Source organism: Setaria italica, chromosome I (genome assembly GCF_000263155.2).
Source record: "Setaria italica strain Yugu1 chromosome I, Setaria_italica_v2.0, whole genome shotgun sequence".
Taxonomy (NCBI): domain Eukaryota; kingdom Viridiplantae; phylum Streptophyta; class Magnoliopsida; order Poales; family Poaceae; genus Setaria; species Setaria italica.
Window position 1 is genome coordinate 23,542,406 of NC_028450.1, and position 22,798 is coordinate 23,565,203.

A 22,798-nucleotide genomic window follows, 5' to 3' on the forward strand; every position below is an offset into this window, starting at 1 on the left:
GGTCGGGCGAGCGTCGGACGAGCGAGAGAAACAGACCGAGCATCGGGCGAACGGAGAAGAAACGGAGAAGAAGTGGGTTGGGATGATTCCATCATTTTTTAGGATCGGATGAACCCGGATCAACTGGGAATATTCCCCATCTGGGTCGGCTCCAACCCACCTCTTCTCCAACCAAACATGGGTCGAAGTGGGTCAGCTCCAACCCAACCCACTTTGACCAAAAACCAAACACACCCATAGCTTGTATCTAATTAAGTATATAGCAAAAATTATTGATTAAAAATCAAAATGTGTATATAATTTTTTGTTTGAGGAACATGTGTATATAATTTGAGACTGATGGAGCACTCGCATTGCTGCGTCTTCGATCGGAATCACGATGTGTCATTGGTCGGCCAGGCTCGGCACAAGTCGTATCACCTAGTACGAGGTAGCCGTTGACCCATCCAACTCAACTCGATAGAGTTTTCGTTGGGCTGGTCCACACGTCAGCGAGACGACGCTCATCCCACTCATCCCACGCAGTGAAGCAAACCGTGCTGTGTTCTGTGACCGCGAGTGGCAATGGACAACCACGCCGGCGAGGCCCGCCGGACCGTCTACAGCTGGATTACGGCCAGCCCCGGGGCTGCCGCCTGCACCATTGGAAGGCGCGCCCTTCGCCCACTGGATGCCTTCCGCTTCTGCTCGCAACCGGGGCCTGCATTTCCCCGGCGCGGTGGGGCTCCGCTTCGCTGGCAACCTGTTCGACGAAATGCTGCTGCGAGGTAACTAACCGTGGCGCTTGGGACTCTGGCTGCTTCTTTGATAGTTTGGTTCCTGCTGCTTGTGTACGTGGTGCTCGATGAATTTCAAAGGATCGGGTGAAAGCTGGACGCTGGTGGTTGGCGGATTGCAATGCAGAGATGGAACTGAATCAATGTCCAGAGGGGTGAAGATGAAGAAACGAGGGTTCCGTGAAGCTGAACAAACAGAAATGCTGAAGTTCGCAGATAGAAATTCATATATTCAGCAATGCGAATGATGCTACAGAGATACTGAGCTAGAAGGTCCAAATGTAGCAGCTATCATACGGGGTTTCCACATTTTCAACCACAAACAAGAATTGAAGGAATTTACAATTTCTTTGTGCTGGACAACAACAACCGGGTCGGTTCTCTTACAACTACCGTGAACTCGCCGCAGAATAGTTTCATCGTTGCTGATCCTTGTAACAATCATCTCTACTCTACCACCGGTCTTGTGCAATTGATGCCATCTTCTCCGTGCTTGGTCAATAGGACTAACAGGCTGCATAGAAATGGTGTGACACCGGGGAAAAGAAGGAACCTGGCGGCTCCATGCAGCCGCGATACATACCAGGAGCAGAGGGTGCCACAGGACCCGTGCCAACGCCAGGATACGCCGGCGCCTGGTAGAAGAGGCCTGAGACCGCAGCATCGGCGTCCACACATGCTCCAGGACTCATCACCGCCGGCAAGACGCCCAGGTTGGCTGAGGGCAAGTCTCCACCGTCTCCAATTGAACTCATGAGCTCGTCGAGTTCATCAAAGTTCTCCAGGATGCTGAAATCCCAGGACGTGTCGATGCCGCCAGTGGTGAGGTCATGGCCTGCAGAAACTGTCACCGGCGCTGCGTAGTGTTGTGCCCCATTGACATTGATGCAATTGACTTCAGCCTGATCTGCCAGCACCGTCGAAGAACAGATGCCGGAGGTGAGGTCCTTGCCCGCAGAAATTACCGCCGCTGCTGCGTGGTGTTCTGCCCCATTGACGTAATTGACATTAGCCTGATCTGCCAGCGCCACCGAAGAGCAGATGGGATGCAATGATGGCATGTCGAGCAGAGCATCCTCTGCCACACGGCGCCGGGCGGTGGTCGGAGCTGCTTCGTTATCTGCTTCTTCCCTCTTCCTCTTCCTCCCTTGGCCGCTGAACCGGAGGCGGTAGAGCCTCAGCTGCGACGCGGCCAAGTGGTCCGGGGCGGTGATGGCGTACTCGTGCATCACCCACCCGGTGCTGCCCTTCTCGCAGCCGTCCTGGAAGCTGAACGCCTTCTTCCGCCAGGCGCCGCCGGCGAGGCCGGGGGCGCGCAGCTCCTCGCCGTCGACGCAGGTCCTCTCCCCGTTCCAGAACCCGCCGCCCGCGCAGGTGCGCCTCTGCCGCGATCCCTTGCCGCTCTTCGCCTGTCCCAGCGCGAAGAAGAAGGCGTCCTCCTTGCGCCCGTTCCGCTCCAGGAGCTCCCACGGCGGCGCGCTCAGCGGGTCGTCGTCGAGGATGAGGCCGTCCAGCGGGAGGGGCTGGCGGAGGACGCGAGGAAGGAGGTAATGCGCGACGGCGTCGCAGTCCTCGGGGGCGAAGAGGAAGCCCGGCGGGAGGCCGAGCGCGCGCGGCACCTCCATGGCGCCGCTCTGCTTCCTGCCGTAGCTGCTGAGCCGGATGTGGCACAGCCTTAGGGGCGACCGGGCCAGATCCTCCGGGGCGGTGACCGCGTACTCGTGCATCACCCAACCCGTGCTTCCCTTCTTGCCGCCGCCGCCGCAATGGAAGTTGAGTGCTTTCTTCCGCCACGCGGCCTCGCCGCCGCCGGGGACGCGCAGCTTGTCGCCCTCCGCGCACGTCTTCTGGCCCTCCCACCAGCCGCCGCCCGCGCAGGTGCGCTTCTGCTGCGTGCCCTTGCCGCATCTCGGCTGCCCTTCCGCGAAGAAGAAGGCCTCCTCCTTGCGGCCATTCCGCTCGAGGAGCTCCTGCGGTGGCGCGCTCAGGGGGTCGTCGTCGAGGATGAGGCCGTCGGCCGGAAGCGGCCAGCCCAGGAGGCGGGGGAGGAGGTAGTGCTCCACCGCGACCTCGTCTTCGGGGGCGAAGAGGATGCCCGGAGGGAGTCCGGTCGCCGCCATCGCGCCGCGCTCTGCTCTCTCTTGCTCTTGTGCGATAGGGCCGGCGATTGCTTGCTTAGGATTCACGCGTGCAGGAGGGCGTGCCAGGATGGTTTCTTTTTATTGAGGCGTGGCTGCGAGCGAGAGGACGAATCCGACTCGGTCGGGGCACGCGCATTTCTTTTCTGTGATCAAATGGGAAACTCCAGCTGGAATGTTTTTGTAGCAGTGCTCCTGCTGTTTTTGAAAAAAAAAACAAAAAGTTGCTGTAATAATGAAACAAGCTCTGAATCACCTCCTAGATATGGAAGGCTAGCAATCTCCGGTTACCATAGTGAAATAAGTGACATAATCACATAGTATAATAAAAAAATAAAAGCATGCAAAAAAACAAAATATTATCTAGGGGACTCGAAAGAACAGACATCTCAAGGATGTAAAATATTTAACGGATCGTAACAGTATAGTTAATAAGATGATATATATATACACACACTATATGGTACCTTGGGTACGGAATAAGCTATCCCGTACCCAAGCTCACCCGCCGGATCCGGCTTGCACCTTCCCTTCCGTTGGTTTTTTTTCTCCCCCACTTCCTCCGGTTTTTTTGTCCAACATGTTTCTCACGAACGTGGGTCTTTTGTCATGCGTGGACCTTCAGTTCCCGTCCAGTTATCCATATGCTCTCTTTGCCGCTAGCCTTTAGCTGCCGCCGCTGGTCGCCAACTGCCGCCATCACCGCCTTCCCGTGTTGTTCCCCCTCCAGGTCCTCGTTGCCTTCTCACCGCCGCTCACCATCGGCAGCCCCCGGCGCCACTCCCCATCCGTAGCTGCCGGCGCCACTCCTCATCGAAACCAGCCGCCTCCAATCTCCATCCTTTGTCGCCGCCGCTACAGAGTTCTCACCGCCAATCCCCATCCGTAGTCGCCGCCGTCACTCGTCATTGGAACCGGCCGCCTCCATTCACCATCCGCATCCGCCACCGCCATTCGCCATCCGCTGCTACCGCCCGCCTGCCCAAGCTTCTCGCTTGGGTCGAACGCGGAGCTGTCGGGCATGGACGCGACGATGTGGCGTGGGGACGTGGTGCTAGGTCACCTTCGGCGCATCCCAAGCTGCTCGCCTTCTCCATCGCTCCCACCCCCGATTTGACGCGCCCAGCTACCAGCAGTGAGGGCCTCCACCGCATTCAGTTGACAGCTCCTCACCCGCAAGCCGTCATCTTCAATCCGGCATTGGTTTGACTGCATTCGAGTAGGTCCTCGTCGGTGAGCACTTCGTCGTGCCCCTGTTCTTCTCTTTAATTCGTTGCTCATGTGCGCCCCTTATATCGTGCAGCACTGTTGAGTTCCTGTCGGGCGAGCCATGTCCGAGCCGAGCATTAGATTTGACAATCTGAGTTAACCATTTGATTTCACACATATTCTGTAGGTAACTCTGGGTCGAGGTGCGGATTTCCTCCCCCGTGTCAGGCAGCTTTCCCATCATCCCTCTAAGCTGTGTTTATCTTCATTTTCATACTTACTCATGGAGTCTTCAGGTATGTACTAAATTGTTACAACACGAGTAAAGAAAGAGTCTTTATTTCTAATTCTCTCTAATTATTTTCTTCCGTGTGTAGGCTCCGTGCTCTTGTGCGACCTCATTTGCTTGGTTTTCAAAGGCGTATGCAATAGGTGGTTGTGAAATAGGTTTGCCTTTTTTATAACCATATCCACTTCGTTGCCTTCACTGTCATAAACTCTCGTAAACTTCAGATGTGCATTGCACTTCGTCTTCATTGTCGTCTTGTTCCGTACTCGCAGAGCCTTATCACCTTTATAATATTCTCCTTTTCCTTCACAGCTACACCTCATGACTCTAGAGAATTTTTTCCTTTGCTTCAGCTTCTGAGTTGAATGACATCCCTTCTCTAGGAATCAACACTGGATCCATGCTTTCCTTCTACTTCAAATAATAATAATTTCGATTAACATCACATACTGAAAGCCATTTGTTGATGACAATGGTCAAACATAACACCACCACCACTAACGCACCGTCAAATGATTCAACCTTAGTGTAGAAAATTCGATTAGCATCAAAGACTGAAAAATATGACGTAATATATATTTTTTATTAACTACTCACAAACATTCGTGCTTATTAACCATGCATCACTACTTTCAAAAATTCAAAAAAGGTTAACCATTCATGACTTACATGTGTTTGTGGTGGAATTTCTTCTTCACTAGCATTCATTTGGATTGCGTTCAAAGTAGCCAGAGGCGAGAACACAACACTCTGTCTTCCTGTTGTAACGGTTTGACACTCACTTCTCCTATCCCGGCTGGGTGTCTGTGTGGGCGGCGTTCTGAATGCATCGCTGAAGCTTTCCACCACCTCTGGAATGTTGATATTGGAGTCCACAGTGCCTCGTCCTCCTGGTTGTGACGGTTCTGAACCACACGGTGTCCTTTCCGACACTTCTGAATTATGCACGTCGACGGCGACAGTCATGTCGTTCATCTCCAGCCTTGCCGGTGAAGGGCTTTTAGCAGACTCCCTGCTCGGCCCTGCTTCTTCAAACAATAGCCTCCGACAACCCATCACTGTCAAGGTGGTCTGTAAGGAAACAATACAATACATATCCATTAGTGAACTGCAGTTTGCTGATTCAAGGTTTGTATAAATATTCAAGGATACAACAACCATTAGTTTTGTTCAAGGACAAAAGCCATAGCAACTGCATCATTCAGGTGAGTTAAGGTTGTTTGAAAGGTAACAGCACAATGCTTATCCATTAGAGAACTGCAGCTTGGTGATTCAGAGTTTGTAAAAAACATTCAAGGACACAACAAATTGGACATATTGGACATGTTGTTGGACAAATAAAAGAAAGAAATCAAATTTTTCTTTGAGCCCAAAGTTTGTAAGTTGCACTGTAAAAGACTTGACTGTCGAAACTGAATGGCAATGACCATTTTGATTATAAAGACAGTTAAAATTGGTTGACTTTGGCTCAAGATTTTGAAGAATTCTATATGTAAATGATGGGCAACAACTTGCAAAATGGGATCTTTGATACATACTCAACAATTCACAGTACCTCTTGGAAAAGACAAAGTCGGATTGAATATTTGAATTGGAGTTCAAAGTTCGCACAGTGGCTGTCTGAATGTTAACTGAGGAAACTGAATGGGACTTCTGTTTCTCTAGATGGTGGCACTGACGCAGACTAGTCTTCTGCTATTTCAGGTTCAGAAATGCGTAGTGCACATAATAACATAGTAATTCTCCTTTCCAAGGACCTGAAAAAGCAATGGTTTCAATCTCCCAGTATGAGGTTGATCTTGCAGATAAAAATGGCTCCGATTCTATATGCGCTGAAGCTACCATGACCGGAGACATTCAAGGTGTCAATAAATCACCTTCGTGCCGATCGAGAGAAACGGCGGCAGCGGCGTCCGCTCTGCCTACGGCGTAGACCCGATGGGACGGCGTCGCCTGGCGCGGAGGCTCCGATTCGGCGAGCTGTTGCGGGAAACTGGCGACGGAACAGCGGTGGCGGTGACGCCGCGTCGACGTCGGAACTCCCAACTGATGCTGCGCTTTTCTAAACGATGGCATGCGTGGTGGACAGTCCGGTTCCTGGATTCACTCAACCGTCAAAAAAAACCGGACCCTGAAGCGCGTGCGATGGAGGCTCGGTTGCGGGAGTCCGGAGGGGCGCTCGGACGGGCGCGGAGATGGTGCTCGGGTACGGAATAAGTATTCTGGACCCTAAAAGTCTATTTGGACTAAAACTAAAACTAAAGTTTAGCTTTGGTAAAGTTTAGCACTAATTTTTAACGTCAAGATGGTTTTTTGTATTGAGGTGTGAGACACGAATCTGACTCAGTCTTCTTTCTGCGATCAAATGGAAAACTCCAGCTAGGATTTATTGGAAGGTGTAGTGCTGTAATAATGAATTAGTGAAATAAGGAATGGGATTCGCTGCTAGCTCTTCATGAATCACTCGTTCATGCACTCCTTGGAATGATTCGGCCGAGCGCGGAATCTGCAAATGCAGACAACTCTTTGGGCGGCGTGAGATGCCTTATTGCATGCAATCGGTTCATTTGGGCCTGTTTGGCTGCGGCGATCAAAACTGGCGCCGCACTTCTAGCACGTTTTGGCGTCAAAATACATTGGCTGGAGCCGGCAGCAAGTGCAGCACGCAGCATATGAGGAAGCCAAGCAAACAGAACAGTAGCGGGCACCAGAGAGAGTTTTTTTCTTTTTTGGCAAACTAGTCTTATGAAAAAAGAAAGGGATTAGTGCTTTGTCGATCTCAACATTTGCTGGATCGAGTTCGAGATCAGCAAGAAATGCATTTGTAAACTTAACTAATTAAGTTTGTGTGTTTATGACCCTTTGTGATGGAACCATGTATGGTTTGGGACCCTAAGAATTTATGCTTATCGAACAAGCATCGGTGTGTCCCTGATCGGTAGGGCATAGTCGATAGGTCGGTTTAGCTAATTTAATTTGAGCAGGTCCTCACAGGTATTGTTTTCATTTAATCGACTAAGATCTCTCTTCGTGAGCTTATTAGATGTGTGTTCATTTGTGGCACGTCTAAAAGCGAGCGTATGCTAGCTCCCGTCTATCTTTGTGTTGATTCAATTTAATCTATGATATTTTGGACGGCTTTTCACTACCGCCGCCATGTGGAAAAAGATAAATATTCATGCTAGGACTAGTATGAGGCCAAATTGAACAAAAGCCCATGTCCCATTGCGTCGGTCTCGGAATCGAGGGGCGGGGGATGATTGGGCAGGCTTGGTTGGGGAGCCAGCGATTCGCTGGTGATGATCATAGTTAAAACTTTTGTAGGCTACCAGTACAAAGCCTACAACAGATTCCAAGCGGTGTCCCTTTGAGCTCTTGAGGCAATATAGGATGGAGAGAATCCCCTATTTAACATTAGAAAAACTATTCTTTTTTTTTACCCTTAGAAATTTTTTTCATTCTGTATTTAACACCGAATTCAACTTTCATTCCTTATATATTTTTCATCCGTGAACCGTTAAATGTCCTATCCAAAGATGATTTTACCTTATGGGTCCCACCACCCTCCTCCCGTCTCTCCTTCTTCCTCTGCTCCACACCGGCCTGCCGGCTGCCGTGCCCCCGCGGGAGGCTGAGCCCTGTCGGCCGTCGGGCCCCTTGGGAGGCTGCGTGCCACCGCGGGAGGCGGGCGCCGCCGGGCGCCGTGCCCCCGCGGGAGCACCGAGTTCCAGCCGCAGTGGGTCACGAACCCGCCCACGGCGCGGTACGCCAGGATCTCCGCTTACGGCGCCCACCGCCTGGCCACCACCATGCCGTGGCTGGACGGCGCTCCTCCCAAGACGTGCCGCCGCCCCCACCCTCCCCTCCGGCCGCCAGGATCACCCAGAGGAACGGCCGGCCGGACGCGCGCAGCCCGGCGGCAAGCTAGCGGAGGTGGCTCTTGCCCAGCGCGCACGTACACCACCGACCCCGCCGGGCGGCCGTCGAGCCACTGCAGGATGGGGTCCCGCTCGGCAGTGCGGGCAGAGACGGCGGCGCCGCGTGTGGGGCCGACGAGGAACACCTCCTTGGGGTGCCCGACGAGCTGGCTCTGGTAGTAGGCGGCGAAGTCGGCCTCGAGTGCCGAGAAGGTGTTGAACGCGATGGCGCAGCTCTCGACCTCGGCGGCGCGGAAGAGCGGGAGGGGCGCCAGAGCCTCCTCGTTGACCTGCGCCCTGCGCAGCTTGAGGGGGCACAAGAACCCGCCGGGAACGATGAATGGGTCCGGGAGGACCTCGGGACGGTGGAGGTGGACCGTGACAATGACGACCGCGGCGAAGGCGCTGATGGTGTGGAACGTGACGTGCGGCACGCCGCAGTCGCGCGCGACCCGCGGGGTCCAGTAGAGCACGGCATCCGAGACGACCGCCACTGGCCCATCGCAGGTGCGGGGGGCGGCCGCGAGCGCTTGCGCCAGCGCGGACTCTGCGACGGTGAAGAAGGCCGACCCGGAGGATGCCTCGTCCGGGAGCAGCAGGGAGAAGTCCTCGTGGCCGCACGCCCGGGCACGGCACCTAGCGGCGTCCAGCCTCCTGCGGTGGCGCACGGCCTCCCAAGGGGCCTGACGGCCGACGGGGCTCGGCCTCCCGCGGGGGCACGGCAACCGGCAGGCCGGTGTAGAGCAGAGGGAGAAGGAGAGGAGAGGAGGAAGAAGGGTGGTAGGACCTACAAGGGCAAAATTATCTTTTCACAAGGTATTTAACAACAGATCACGGATGAAAAATCCAACAGAATATCATATAAGGAATGAAAGTTGAACTCAATGTTAAATAGGGAACGAAAATTTTCTGAGGAGGAACGAATAGTTTTCCTAATGCTAAATAGGGAATTCTTTCTTTAGGACGTGCTCTCAACCATAACGCATAGCCTACTCGCCCATGAGTGACGCCTGGTGACATACCGTACGACAGCAAACCATAACCCATAGCCTACTCGGCCATAAGTGGCGCCTGGTGACATGCCGTACGACAGCAAAATTCATGCAGCCGAATCAATTGATTGAGGCAGAACATGAAGTGATGATCGTCAAGATCACACATTATCATCTCGGATAGAATCGGAGATCCTCAAGTAGGACGGCAGTTAGCCCACTTATTCTAATCTTAATGTTCAAAAATCGTCTTGAGGGAATCGATATTTTGACAATATCCGCAGGGTATCCCAGCACGATCGACTCAAAATGGGGTGAGGCTCAAGTCGAGCCCTTAGCCACCCAACAACACCGATCGCATCAGCCAGTTTGATGGCTAAGGGCAAGTACATTGGTATCGTCTAATAGACGGTCTCATGCATTGACACGTAATCTTGAGACGATTTAACAGACAACCTGTACAATAGGTTGTCCTATAAGTTGTCTGGTAGTGGTATATAATTCCTTAATTGGTGCATAAGAAAAATAAAATATGATGAGTTGCATGGAAACAATAACTCGTACCATGGTTGTTAAGTTGTCTCATAGTCCTACAATTTAGCTCATGAGGTGGTTGTTTCGCGAAACAACGACATCTTTCTCTCTACTCGCTCTCTCTCCTCCACATCATCAAAAATCCTACGTGGCACTGCATGAGACGACCTATGAGACCGCTGACGTGTAGCAATGTACTTGCCCTAAGTCCTAGGGGTCAACAACGCGGTGCTCTTGTCTGCTTTGCCTGCCGCTGCAGTCCAGTATATCGCAGCTATTACTAGAGGCCAACTTACTGGCAACAAGGACTTACAAGGGCTCCATCACAAAGGATCATCTGCAATGCTGCTAACCAGGGAAGATACGCCGCAACAATACGAGCTCGCACACTGCAACAGGCAGCCGAATGTTCGTCCATGCACACTCTAACTCAACCGCGCATCCTGAAACGACTGGGGGCACGAAAGCTGCAATACAACATTCAACCGCTGGGCTCGTGGGTCTGATCAGATTCAGCAGCAAAATGTTAAGGTTGTGCGGTACTCCAGGGCAAGGTTTCACTGAGCCAATGACACTGCAGACAACTGTTTGGCGGCGTGGGATGCCTTCATGCAATCAACAGCCTCCCTGCAAAACAAAGTACGGCAATAAGGGTCTGTTTGGATACGAGGTGCTAAACTTTAGCAGTGTCACATCGGATGTTCGGATGCTAATTAGGAGGACTAAACATGAGCTAATTATAAAACTAATTGCAGAACCCCTACGCTATTTCGCGAGACGAATCTATTAAACCTAATTAATCCATCATTAGCAAATGGTTACTGTAGCACTACATTGTCAAATCATGGACTAATTAGGCTTAATAGATTCGTCTCGCGAATTAGACTCCATCTGTGCACTTAGTTTTGTAATTAGCCTATGTTTAATACTTCTAATTAGCATCCAAACATCCGATCATCTGGACTTTGATGGAACCTTAAACACAAAGGAGAGCTGCATGGCATTTCATCAAAGAAGAAAAGTATAGTTACCATCCCTAACACGGCACTTCTCTCAGGTAAGTACACAAGAAATTGGTGGGGCAGCTTGTAAGCTGGATATTAATTACCCGAGACATCAGATCCATGCAGAAGTTAAAGACATCTATCTGAATATGAGCTTTTGTCACGTCAACGAGATACATGTCCATGCTATATCATAACATATTTTTCACAGATACTCCCTCCAATCACAAACAAATGACATTCTGCTGTCTGAAGTGAACTATTTATAACTTTGATTACAAATTATTATTTTTGTTGACTTATGATACTTGAAAATGGTACAACTATTTTTTTTTATCAGAAAGTAGTTTCAATGTTTCATAATAGTCTGCTTTTGCTATACATTGTAAACATATAATAACAAAAAAAAATAGTTGTCAAAGTTGTGTTCTGGACACGGTCGATGTCCAAAACATCATTTACTTGTGACTAGAGAGGGAGTATACTTTGATCCAGTAGTTATAATTGAAATTTTGTAGTAAATCTAAAGTGTGAATGTGTTGATTTTCCAGCAAAGTTTTCTAACAGCGATGAGATTGGCAAAAGTATTCCATAATGCAACCCTGTCACCAATGCAGAAAACTTAGTAGCATTGGTACTTAATCACAACAATGATTGCTTTCATTAGCAATCCATGCAGAAGTAGCATTCTTAATTTTCCACACATTGTAAGTGAACTAGCCAAAAAAAAAATTAAACAGAAAGGAACAAACAAAAGGAGAGCACATACATTGTAATATTACTAAACCTTACTGAAAATCAAAATTAATATAAACCATGTGCTCAACTTAATAGAGATATGGATTCTTTAGTCTGGCCTTCAGGCAATATATAAGGAGTTTACCTGCCCCAGTATTAATATTTCGTAGTTGATTTTAGAGGTGTTAAGCCTGTTTATATTCCTACTCTTATGAAAATTAAGTTCATGTCCTTTTATGGTTAGTATCTCACAATAATCATGACTGGATAATTTGAAGAAAAGAGAAGTAGAGAAACTTTTGCATTGCTCTTTTTAAAGAGTATGAATCTGTTAATCATCTTTGGTACGAGTATGTTGTTGCTAGAGCTCTGTGGGAGTATGTTTCTGAATTTGTAGGATATGAGTTTGGAAAAAAATATGAGGAAGTTGCTGGTACCAAGTCAGAAAACATTTATCATATATGCCATTTCGGCCATGTCTATATGGCAGTGTCTTCGCCTAACTATTAATGAATTTACATTTCGGAAACAGATTGGAAAGACAAAAAAAAAGTGCTATGACTCAAGGTGAAGAATATGAGATGATGGCTACCTAACGATTAAGTGCATGTGAAAAGCTGAAGGCAGTCCAGATGTTACAGCTGAAAGCGAGTTGAAAAAGGATCAGAGAGGTTAAGTGGTAATCAGTAGTTACAGTTTTGTTCTTGGCCAAGTGCCGGACTGCCGATAAGCTGATTTGGCAGATGTAGGGCCGTATCAAGACGCACTAGTTTGGCTGGTGGCTTGCCAAGCAGTTTGTTGACTGTTGAAAACTCTGTGCTGTAAACTACTAAAGTCTTGTTCCAATGGAAATGGGACAGTAGCGCAGGGCTGTGGCATGTCGTTCTAAGAAATAGTAGAAAACATACCAACGGTAAATTTAGATACCATCCAACAGAAGATTAAGTGTAGGCTGAGAAAGATGATGCAATAATACCATAAAGAAGAGTTTTGCTGCAGTAACATAATCCTTTCTCTTGTATGCCTTGCTTCCTTCTAACTTGATATCAGCTGGTTTCATTCTGTACATGGGGTCATCCTGAAACAGCAAAGTAAATCATTTGACTCAGAGGAAATGCTGAGAGATAAATAGTTACACGAATTAATTGGCGACAGTAAAGGATTCTGGAGAAAGAAAAAAGGCATCTGATCCAGCATTCTTATAGGTTCACTTCAATCATTTTTATGATTGCATAGGCAATTACTTATTTTACACACCACACTAAACATCATATTGCTTCCTTAAAGAAAGATGGATACACATGTTTTGGGTGCTCACTTTTAGTTTAAGGACACGAGTTGAAGAAACAACAGAATAGAAACTGCTCTACTGCCATTGTTATCCAGCGGTAACACAAAACAAGTGACAATGATGCCTTGAGGCGTACCTCCATCGATGGCATTGATTTCACATAATTTATTATCCCATCAACGCTCCAATCATGCACATATGGAGCACGTGAAGTTACTGGAAGTAGAATCTCAACGTCTCTCCTGAGCGATTTCAATTGGAAGGTAGCCAAACTGTTAGGGGGAAAACAAGTATTAATTTAACAGCAGCATTTGCAGAAATACAACAACAGCTAGGAAGCATGAACACAAGGTTTGTGAGAATAAATATAGAAATTTTAGGGAGAACTGAAAAAAAAGAATATCTTCAATATACAGCTAAATCTTGCAGTAGAAAAAAATACATAACTGAAAAAGGACTCACTAATCATTGTACCAAAATTACCATCTCAAACTCTAACCAAACAATGCCAAAAAGGACTGGATATCTGGAGGTGAAGAGATCAGATTAAATTATATAACTTTTTAAACTCCATTGTTTCACTCTACCTCTTGGCATTCCTTATTATAGTTACTAATGGCTTGTTTTTTCATTAACATCCATAAATGCTCAGCACACCGATACAATGTACTCAAACTGATATTGGCATTGTTGGGGACTCTATGCCTGTGAACTATCAGCTGCACTTATCTTAGCCTGCCTCTATTGATCAAGAAACTGACAAGGCATCCTTATTACCTTGGGTGGACAAAGTGGCTGATCAGCTCCCTCCGTGGAAGGCAGCCTGATTCATCCTGCTGGTAGAGCAGTCCTCATTAAAGGGGTAGTCACCTCCATTCCCATATATTTGCTATTGGCCATGGATGTGCCGCATCCACTAATCAAAGCAATAGACAAAAAACTGTCATTTCTGTGGAGGGAATGCTGCGGTGACTGTTGCGCCAGCAGAGCCTGCTGCTGGACCGGGCGCTGTGCAGGAGCACCCCAGGGGCCTGGCCACATGTATGTGGAACCAGCCCACGGGTTGTGGAGGCTGAGCTAGGTGCTGCCAGATGCAGAACCAGACCCAGGGCCCTGCTGTGATGAGGCGGAGCTGCCGGAGCCGCCTTTGCCATCACCGGAAGGAGGACAACCACCTTTCTTGCCACCCCATTTGCCATGCTTGGAGGAGCCGCCAGTGGACCCAGACTGCGGCTGGGAGGAGGAGCGTGGCGTGGATGGGGGCTTGGAGGAGGATGGCGCCTTGGAGGAGGTTCTTGACGAGGCAAGGAGGGCGGTTGACGGCGTGGACGACTTGTGGGACATGTGGAGTTCTTCAAGCAACAGCTCGTTGCGAGCCTCGAGGAAGGTCGGGAAGGGTCAACCGCGCCAAAGATGGATGCCGATGGTGGTGAAGTGCTCGTTGAGGCCGCAAATGACGTTGAGGATGAGCGTGTGATCAGCGTCGTCGAGAGCGTCGGCCATGGCCTTGAACCGGCAGCAGTACTCGGTGATGGAGAGCTCCCCTTGGGCGAAGTTGCGAAACTCGACGTTGAGGAAGAGGGCGCAGGTCTCCTGGTTGCCGAGGAATTGAGATTCCACGGCAAGCAAGGTGGAGCCGGCAGTGGTGTCGCGGTCCATCACGGTGTCAGCGAGGTCGACGGAGATTGTCGCGAGGATCCAGGACTTGACGACATAGTCTATCCGCACCCAATCAGGGGAGGTAGGGGCCTTGACGTCGGAGAAGACGTGGTCTTCCAGGGAGTACTTCCCGACCGTGAATAGGAAGGATTTGCGCCAACGATTGAAGTTCTTGGACTGCAGACCGAGGACGAGTGGCACCAAGGAGCGGATATTCTGCATGGCCACCGCCTGGGCGTGCAAATTGAGTGCGGCGACTCCATGTAACAACAGGGCATCCTGGACGGTGTGCTGTGGAGGAGCCGAGGCATGGGAGGAGTCATCGTCGTCGACGTCGGGGATTTCCTCGGGCTAGGCGATGGCGACATGCAGGCAGGCGTCGGCCTCATCGTGGGGCTTCACGGCGGCGGGCTCGGCCGCAACACTGCGGGCAAGCGCCACGTCGCGAACCTCCACGGTTGTGCGTGCTTGTGCCTCCTTGGTCGCACGGGCCCGCGTCTCCGCGGCCGCGCGGGCCTATGCTTCCTTGTTCGTGCGGTTCTGCACCTCCTTGGCGGCGGCGGCGATGAAGCGCTTGCCGGCAGCGGCATCAGCAGCAGATGAGGAGGAAGAGGCGGGTGGCAATTCGCCAGCCCATGGGTGCAGCGCAGAGAGGTGCGCGCAGGGAAAGCAGTGCCAGCGGCAGCACGCTAGAAGATGACAGTGGAAGGTGAATCCGATGAAACCCGGACTCGTGATACCATGAAAGCAATGAATATTGCGTGGAATAGTAGATTGAATTGATGAGGGCCAAGGGTACAGCTTATATGGGCAAGGTGACCGTGGAGAAACAGAATCATCCAACGGATATCCTTGCCCAAGCTCTAATCAATCTATCCCTAATGGCTGGCAGCAGCTAGAGGCACACGCCTAAGCCTGCCATGGGTCGAACCACACATATAGCACATATAGATGTCTAACAATAAGCTATCGAGCCATTTAATTAAAAGAAACACTGAAATTCCACACTCTCAATATATTGCTTGTAGAAAATCATAGCTTATATTGATTATAAACAATCTAAGACTTCTCATGTGGATAATCCGTGTAGTTATGACGGAAAGATCTATCCACATGAACCAAAAACTTAATCTTGTTATCATCATGACATTGACTTCTCACATGGATTCATATGATCCATAGATGAATCAAACTACTTACATTTTGTTACCTCAACAAATCCATATCCACCCACCAAAAAAAATCCACAAGGTATTTGCACTAAATCGGAACACTAAGGCCCTGTTGGGCATGGCTCCAACTCCAAACTCCAGTCTATAGTTGAGTGGGGCCAGCCAAACACCCCACCTCCACCACTCTATCCGTTTTTCAACCTTAATGAAATGACACACGGCTCTCCTGCGTCGTTCGAGGAAAAAAAGTCTGTTGCCCTGATCTGGTGCACACTCTACCTAACGGGATCTAAGGCATGGTGGCAGATGAAACAAAACCACGGTAATTCGCAGCAGGGGGATACCAGCAGGAGAGCAATTTTCCCTTTTCCTAAAGCTCTCTTCCACATTAGGGTATGATAATTTGCAAGGCAAGCTATTAACTAAAGATCAATGTTTGAGAAGACAATGACATTCGCACGGTGGCAAGAGGAACAAGTTGACACCAAATTTTAAAATGAAATGTTCATCCTACTGTTATTATCAAGAATTCAAAAAAAGAATAATTTGGCATGAGAAGAATGCACCATACCTTAACCAGAAGCTTCACACATTCCAGCGAGCCAGCAGTGAGAGCCACCATAAGAGGCATCAATAAACTGTTTATAAACTTGTTACACTGACAAGAAAAATTGAGAACATCAGTTCCTTACATGATGGAAGTTAACAGAAGAGTATAATGCACCGTTAGTCCATTAAGTAGTAGCAGAGTGGCATATAGGTCCACGAACTCCGAGAAAGTGCAGTTTTGGGTCCATTAACTCTTTAAGTCGTTCATTAAAGGTCCAAACACGCCTAGTTGGCTCTGCCATGTCAGATCTAAGCCTCCAACAAACCGGTATGGACCTCTAATGAATGACTAAACAGTTAATGGACCCAAAACTGCACTTTCGGAGTTTGTGGACCTATATGACACTCTGCTACAAGTTAATGGACTAATGGTGCATTTTACTCTTAACAGAAATATTTGATCTTCGAAACAGGGATCATTTTTGGTAGTTTTGGCAATCAGTTTTCACAACCAATCTTAATAAAAAAGAAGTGACCAACAGAAAGTAGTGAGATCTACCAGACAAAAAGGAACTTGTAATCAATAAAGTGGACTTTGTTAATATAAGAAGGAAGGATAGACAAGCATGTGACGTACATCTGCATGGTGGTCCAACAAAACCTTCAGAGCACCGTCATGCTTGGAGGCAGCAGCCATATGAAGTGGTGTGAGTCCAGTACCACAAAATGAATGAACATCGGCTCCTTTTGAGAGTAAGGCTTTTACTATTTCACAATTTCCTAAATCAGAAATATAGAATGCAGCAGGTTATTTGTTAATACAGAAGTATAGCAATACAGAGCATTCCACATGCTACTTGCATAATACAGAATATCAACAAGTTATATGGTGTTGCTGCTTCTGCTGCTGTTGTTACAGTCTCTTTGTTGGTGAAATCTAGCTAATATCATTTTATCATGGACATATGGTGGAGACAACCATTTAAAACCAAGTTTTTTATAGTTTCATTGGAAGGATTGACTAAATTCCTCTTTCATAACTGGTCTTTCGCTACAACTTCTGTTAGCATTTCTGCTAATATTTATTGACCGGTAAACAAACATAGTCTCATGCTCAGTGCTGGAGGAAGGGGGCTATCTATCCAGAAAGTTATTTTATATATCATTGCGTCTATTTTCTAAGGAAGGGCATTGGCAAAGTTAGCATATGAAAGGGCCGACGGTTCTTCATCAGGGGTAACTATGCTAGTTTGGCATGATTTCTAGTCGATATCCCATACCCTTTTCGAATTTAGAATATTAAACCATCTGCTAAGAAAAAAGGAATCTATAGCAACTGGTTCTCCATGGAAGATATACTTTTGCATGGAGTCAGTCGAAGGGTACAGAGAGTCTGCAATAAATGTGTTTAAACGACTCAGAAATCCAGTAAGTTGTCCTGAAAATAGGGGGGCTATTATTTCTTTCCCATATCTGATCATTTGCATTATACTCCATCCATCAAGGCAAGGCGTATGTTGATTTCAAAAGGTGAAACAGTGCTATCTAGTCGTCCGACTAATCGTGATTAGTGGGGCTTATCGCTCCCTTGGCACTGATAAGGGCCACCGACTAGGTTTGAGTGACTCCAAAGCTAGTCATCCAATTAGTCGTCGACTTGTCAAAATTAATCGTCCGATTTGGGGGGGGGGGGGGGGGGGGGGGGGTGGGGTTTCAAAAAGCAGTTTGTGAGCTGCTCAGATATGGGCTTCAGCCAGTGAAGTGGGCTACTGGGCTGCCAATTTGTCCCATTAGGTTTTAGGTACATACTTCACAGCTGCAGGTGTTGTCGAGTGCCAAGCAACTGTCCATCCAAACCGCCGCCCAAAACGCGCCGCTGCCTGCCCAAAATTGCACACCACCGACCCATAATCGCGTCGCTGCCTGCCCAAAGGCATGTCCGCTGGTGCCATCCAGCCACCCAGGAGCCTGCTGGCGCCAGGGAGCCGTCTGGAGCTCCTGCCTCCCTTCTGCGCAGGAGCTTCCTGACGCCTAGGAGCTCCCCACCCTTCGTGAGCTCGCTGCAAGTTCTGAAGATGAGCTCTCCTCTTCTAGCTCTCTACTCTGCTCTAGCTCTGTTATGTGAAGCTTTGCGCCATTGCTCTAACTCTGCTGCTTAGTGCTTACATACACCCTTGTGATGGGTATGTGTAGATGTGGTCCATGTGGATCAGCAGCATATCATTGCGGTTTTGATGCTTGCTATATACTAAGTAATGTATACTATACATATCATATGGGTCCTGGCATGTATAGGACAACTATACAGACGACTAGGCTCGACTAATCGGCCTGATCGACGACTAATTGCGACCAATCGTCTTATATGTGCCATGGTGACTAGGTTCGATTAGATGACTGTAAGACATTGGGTGAAACTTCGTAAGGTTTGGCCAACAATTAGTTAAAATTATATGCTTGTTTAGTTTACAAAAGTTACATCAATAGATTCATACTCAAAGTGTTTTTCAAGTGGTGTTGATTTTATAGAAACAGACAATACACTGTAAGGGAAGTTAATGGTTAAAATATGCTTCCGAAGACTTCCTCATAAAAATATGCCTTATAATGATGGTAAGAGGGAGTAATATATTATAGTGCGTAATCTACCTCCAAGGTTTAGAGTTTCATATTAATATGTTTTTCATATTCGACATCAGATCTCAAAGTTTATTCACTCTTACCCAAGGAACTAACTTGTGAAATAATTATGATTCAACCTCTAGACAACAAGTTAATAGTTGGGATTTTATACATACTTGACCTATGTCTGTACAACTCATATCTTGTTAGATGAAGATTGCAGAATTCATGATGCATATATCTTGACAATGGCATTTTTTTAGACTTAAATGTAGCAATTAAACAACTCATTCATCAGGGAAATCTCTCCTACTCGCATGACACTATATTGAGCAAACACAGCCAATAAAGACACGGGCCATTTCCTTTCCTATTACCTTCAACGTATATGCCATGATCTGGTTCAAATCTCATTACATCACTTTAAACAAATAAACAAAGAACTTTAAGACAGTGTCATGGACACATAGAAAGAAAGAAATAAGTATGCATTGGGAGAGACCTCCTGCAGCTGCTAAATGAAGAGGGGTAGACTTGTTTCCAGCAGGCTTATCCGGATTAGCACCGCGATCAAGAAGATATTGCACAGTGTCCACAGTGTCACCCTGGACTGCATAGATCAGAGGTGTCTCTCCTACCGGAAACATCAAAAAGTAGAAATATACTGCATAAGAAACTAATACCAGAAACAACAGAAAATCGTAAATTCTAAATAGAAATTCGTACAAGAAATTAAATCTATGCAAACATGAAACTGTTACCAAAAATATACATAACAAAGGATATAGTTCATAAAGGATGTGATTTTTATGTTGAAAGTATCATACACGAACATATTTTGGCACATGGCCCTGACGTTTTTCATTGGAGTGTGTACTGGTAATTACAGCCGGGTAGCATCAAAAGATCGTGACAATGTTAATAAGAATTGAGAAAAAGTAGTCTAACTGTACCTATGCACACATAATCAAATAAGAGCCATATCATTCAACTTCAATATGTGCATGTTTGTGTGAAATATCATAAAGTGAGATGCTTTAATAAGAATACAAAACAAGCAGATATACAATATGATTAAAACTCAGAGTACTCGTGCACAGCAGTAAGCAAAAAATAATGGATGAATTCATTGCTGATGCAATGAAATCCAGAAGTTCCTGGTCAAACCTAAGCCAGCTACTTGTAGGGGGGTACTTGTAGAGGAAAAAAAAAGCTCTAATCGGTTTTTATAGAAATCATGCATGGAAAAAAAAGTAGGCACAATTTTCAGGGGTAAAAGTGGACTGAAGCTAGCATCAATTACTCTTTCTACTGATGCAACTGTATGTGTTGCATCTGAAACAAATGAACTTTTAAAGTTAAGTCAAACAAAGTAATTAATATATATTTGAAAGACAGGATAACAAACTTAGAAATTAGAGGTGGCACATAATTGGAAGTTCATCTAAAGTTCTAAACAACCTTCAAGGTTACTATACTATGATAGTTGTAGAATCTGACAAAGTAGAAATATGGACTAGGGAAACTACATTGATACTCTAATAGAAGTAATATTCCACATAACCATGCATTGGCATCATGCAAACCAGGTGAAATTCAACCCGATCAGATAGCCAGCCTCAAGCCTGTTGATGCAAGTTAGTGACCAATCCCATTTCATGCCACAAAGAAACAGACAACCAAACAGCTGAATCACATATTCACAATATCCATATGCAGCCGAATGAAACCAATTTAAAAGTGAAATTGCGGTGCCTTCACAATGTCACCTCATCAAACTTCACAATCGCAAGCCAACAATGCCAAAACCTCTGGTCTAGAGAGGTGACCACACAGATATACAACGAGTAGGCAGAGAAGGGGGAAGGAAACCACCTGACTCATCGGCGGCGTTGACGTCTTGGTGGAGCTCCTCCACCAGGTACGCGCACAGCGCCGTCCTCCCGGGGAAGGCAGCGATGTGCAGCGCCCCGGCGCCACGGTCCTTCACGGCCGCCACCGTCTCCCCGAGGCGGCCCTTCCCAGCGTCCAGCAAGCTAGCTATCCCTGCAGACAGGCGACACACGGACAACCAAAATTCGGAACCCCCACCCCGAAAAAAAAATCAGCGTGCGGTCGAGCACCACCGACGGCGCGTGCACGTACTCTTGAAGCGCTGGAGGTCACCGTCGGCCGCCGCCTGGAGGAGCCGCCGCTTCGGTGCGCCTGGACCTGCAGGTGGAGGCGAGGGGGCGGGGACTCAGTGTTAATGCTATGGTTCTCCCGCGTGAAGGGGGCTAGGATTTGAGGGTCGCTTACCGCAGGTGAGGGGCGGCGCCATGGCCGCTCGGTTGGTAGGGTTTTGGAGTGGGAGAGGGAGGGGAGGGATATGCAGGTGTGCGAAGCAGGGGGAAGAAACGGGTCGCGGCGGCCGGACGGCGTGTCAATCGTGGGGTGGGGGTGGAAATGCTAGGCGCACTCGACACGGTCACACGAAGCGGGAGACATGGATTTATATAATTATTAAATATAAGTTTCATAATTAATTAAACAGGTAAATAGTACTCCCTCAGTCAAAAACACAAGTCATCTACGATTCAAAATTTGTAAAAAAACAAGTTATAATACTCAATTAGCACAAAATATGACTAATAAATAGAGGTAACTGAGGTCATTTTACCTCCTCGTTAATCTGTTCAGGTTGACTTGTTTTTTGACCGAGGGAGCATAGGTGGAGCTACATGGTATGCCGGGGCCCACCCGGCATACCCTAGGCCTAGCACCTTACCTGTACTCCCGTGGTCCCCCTGATCCTCTATCACTTTGCCTAGGCCCAGCAGACGATGGCTAGATCTAGCTTTTGGCCCCCCTGGTTGCTTGTTGCATGGATACAACTGCATGAGGAGTGCCTGCCTGCCTCTGGTTACAAGATTGGCCCATGATTTGATGTGTGAGACTCCACGTCACAATTTGCGCCTCCACAACTCCTCCGCCTGACAGTCCGCAGGACTCCTCCCATCCTCTATGGCTTCGCCGCCGGCCGCCGCACCAGGCCACCAGGGCCAGCGTGTCTGCGCAAGCGTAACTACACGGGGGACTTCGCGCGGTTGCGTGAAAACTTCTGATCGTCCACAAGTCATCGGCCACAAGGAGGTTTAAGATGAATTTATCTTCTATTCTTTCTTATTTGAAAAGACTTATATTCTTAAATATTTTTATTTATTTATGTACGAGTGCTTTTTTTTATTTCAGTTCGTGATTTTATTGAACGGACCATTAATCCATCAACATTCTTAAATTAATATCATGTGAGGTTGTGATTTGTAAGTTTTCTACCCAAAAATTTAAAACATGATTCTATCGTTACATGTTTGTCTTGCTATAATGTCTAGTTAGTTGTTGTACTTATATTACATAGATATTGTTTTTTCAGAACGATTGGATTATGAAGAGAGGTGGAGATATTGCATCTCTTTTTCAGAAACACGCAGCAAAGAAGGCAGCAACAGCTGCTGCTTCAAACATTGTCCCATCTCCAGTTGAAACTTTTGTGGAAGAACAGAATCAGGAGCAGGATAGAGTGGTAGTTGAAGAAATCGCGGATCCTGTGCCCTCGCCTCCACCACTACAACCACCCGCATCATAGTCATCGGTTTATGACATCAATCGTCTTCCACATGATCCAGGTGAAAGGCGGCCCATTGAAAGTTATCATGTTAATGATCAAGATGCAATTCGAAGAGGATATATTATTAAAGGCCGATTCAAACCTATTAATCATGATTTTCCATCAAGAAAAATTGGAGGTAGGGATCGCCAATTCAATTATGTATGGATGTATAATCATGAATGGCTTGATATCAAGAAGGATTCTATGTTTTGCTTTATATGCTACTTGTTCAAGAAGGGTACTGGGTCAAATACATTTA

At 47.5% G+C, this 22,798-nt stretch overlaps 1 protein-coding gene and 1 pseudogene across 1 annotated transcript; both read right to left on the reverse strand.

Annotated features, from left to right (window-relative positions):
• Nucleotides 1–7,959: 7,959 nt before the first annotated feature.
• LOC105913541 lies at nt 7,960–13,030 on the reverse strand (annotated as a pseudogene).
• Nucleotides 13,031–15,456: 2,426 nt separating this feature from the next.
• On the reverse strand, nt 15,457–21,210 carry LOC101769939 (ankyrin repeat domain-containing protein 7-like). The gene is made up of 7 exons (XM_022828359.1): nt 21,189–21,210; nt 21,036–21,101; nt 20,766–20,936; nt 19,393–19,524; nt 16,906–17,048; nt 16,291–16,377; nt 15,457–15,462 (listed from the first exon to the last, which is right to left on the reverse strand). The coding sequence occupies exons 1-7, from the start codon at nt 21,208–21,210 to the stop codon at nt 15,457–15,459; spliced, it is 627 nt and encodes a 208-aa protein (XP_022684094.1).
• Between the last annotated feature and the right edge of the window lie 1,588 nt (nt 21,211–22,798).

What these genes read in the sequence shown, in the direction of transcription:
- LOC101769939 (XM_022828359.1), bottom strand. Translation starts at nt 21,210, where the DNA reads ATGGCGCCGCCCCTCACCTGCG. An exon ending in CAACGCCGCCGATGAGTCAG is followed by an intron (nt 19,525 to 20,765) that starts GTGGTTTCCTTC and finishes TGTTTCCGGTAG; the next exon opens with GAGAGACACCTCTGATCTAT. An exon ending in TGTTGGACCACCATGCAGAT is followed by an intron (nt 16,378 to 16,905) that starts GTACGTCACATG and finishes TTTTCTTGTCAG; the next exon opens with TGTAACAAGTTTATAAACAG.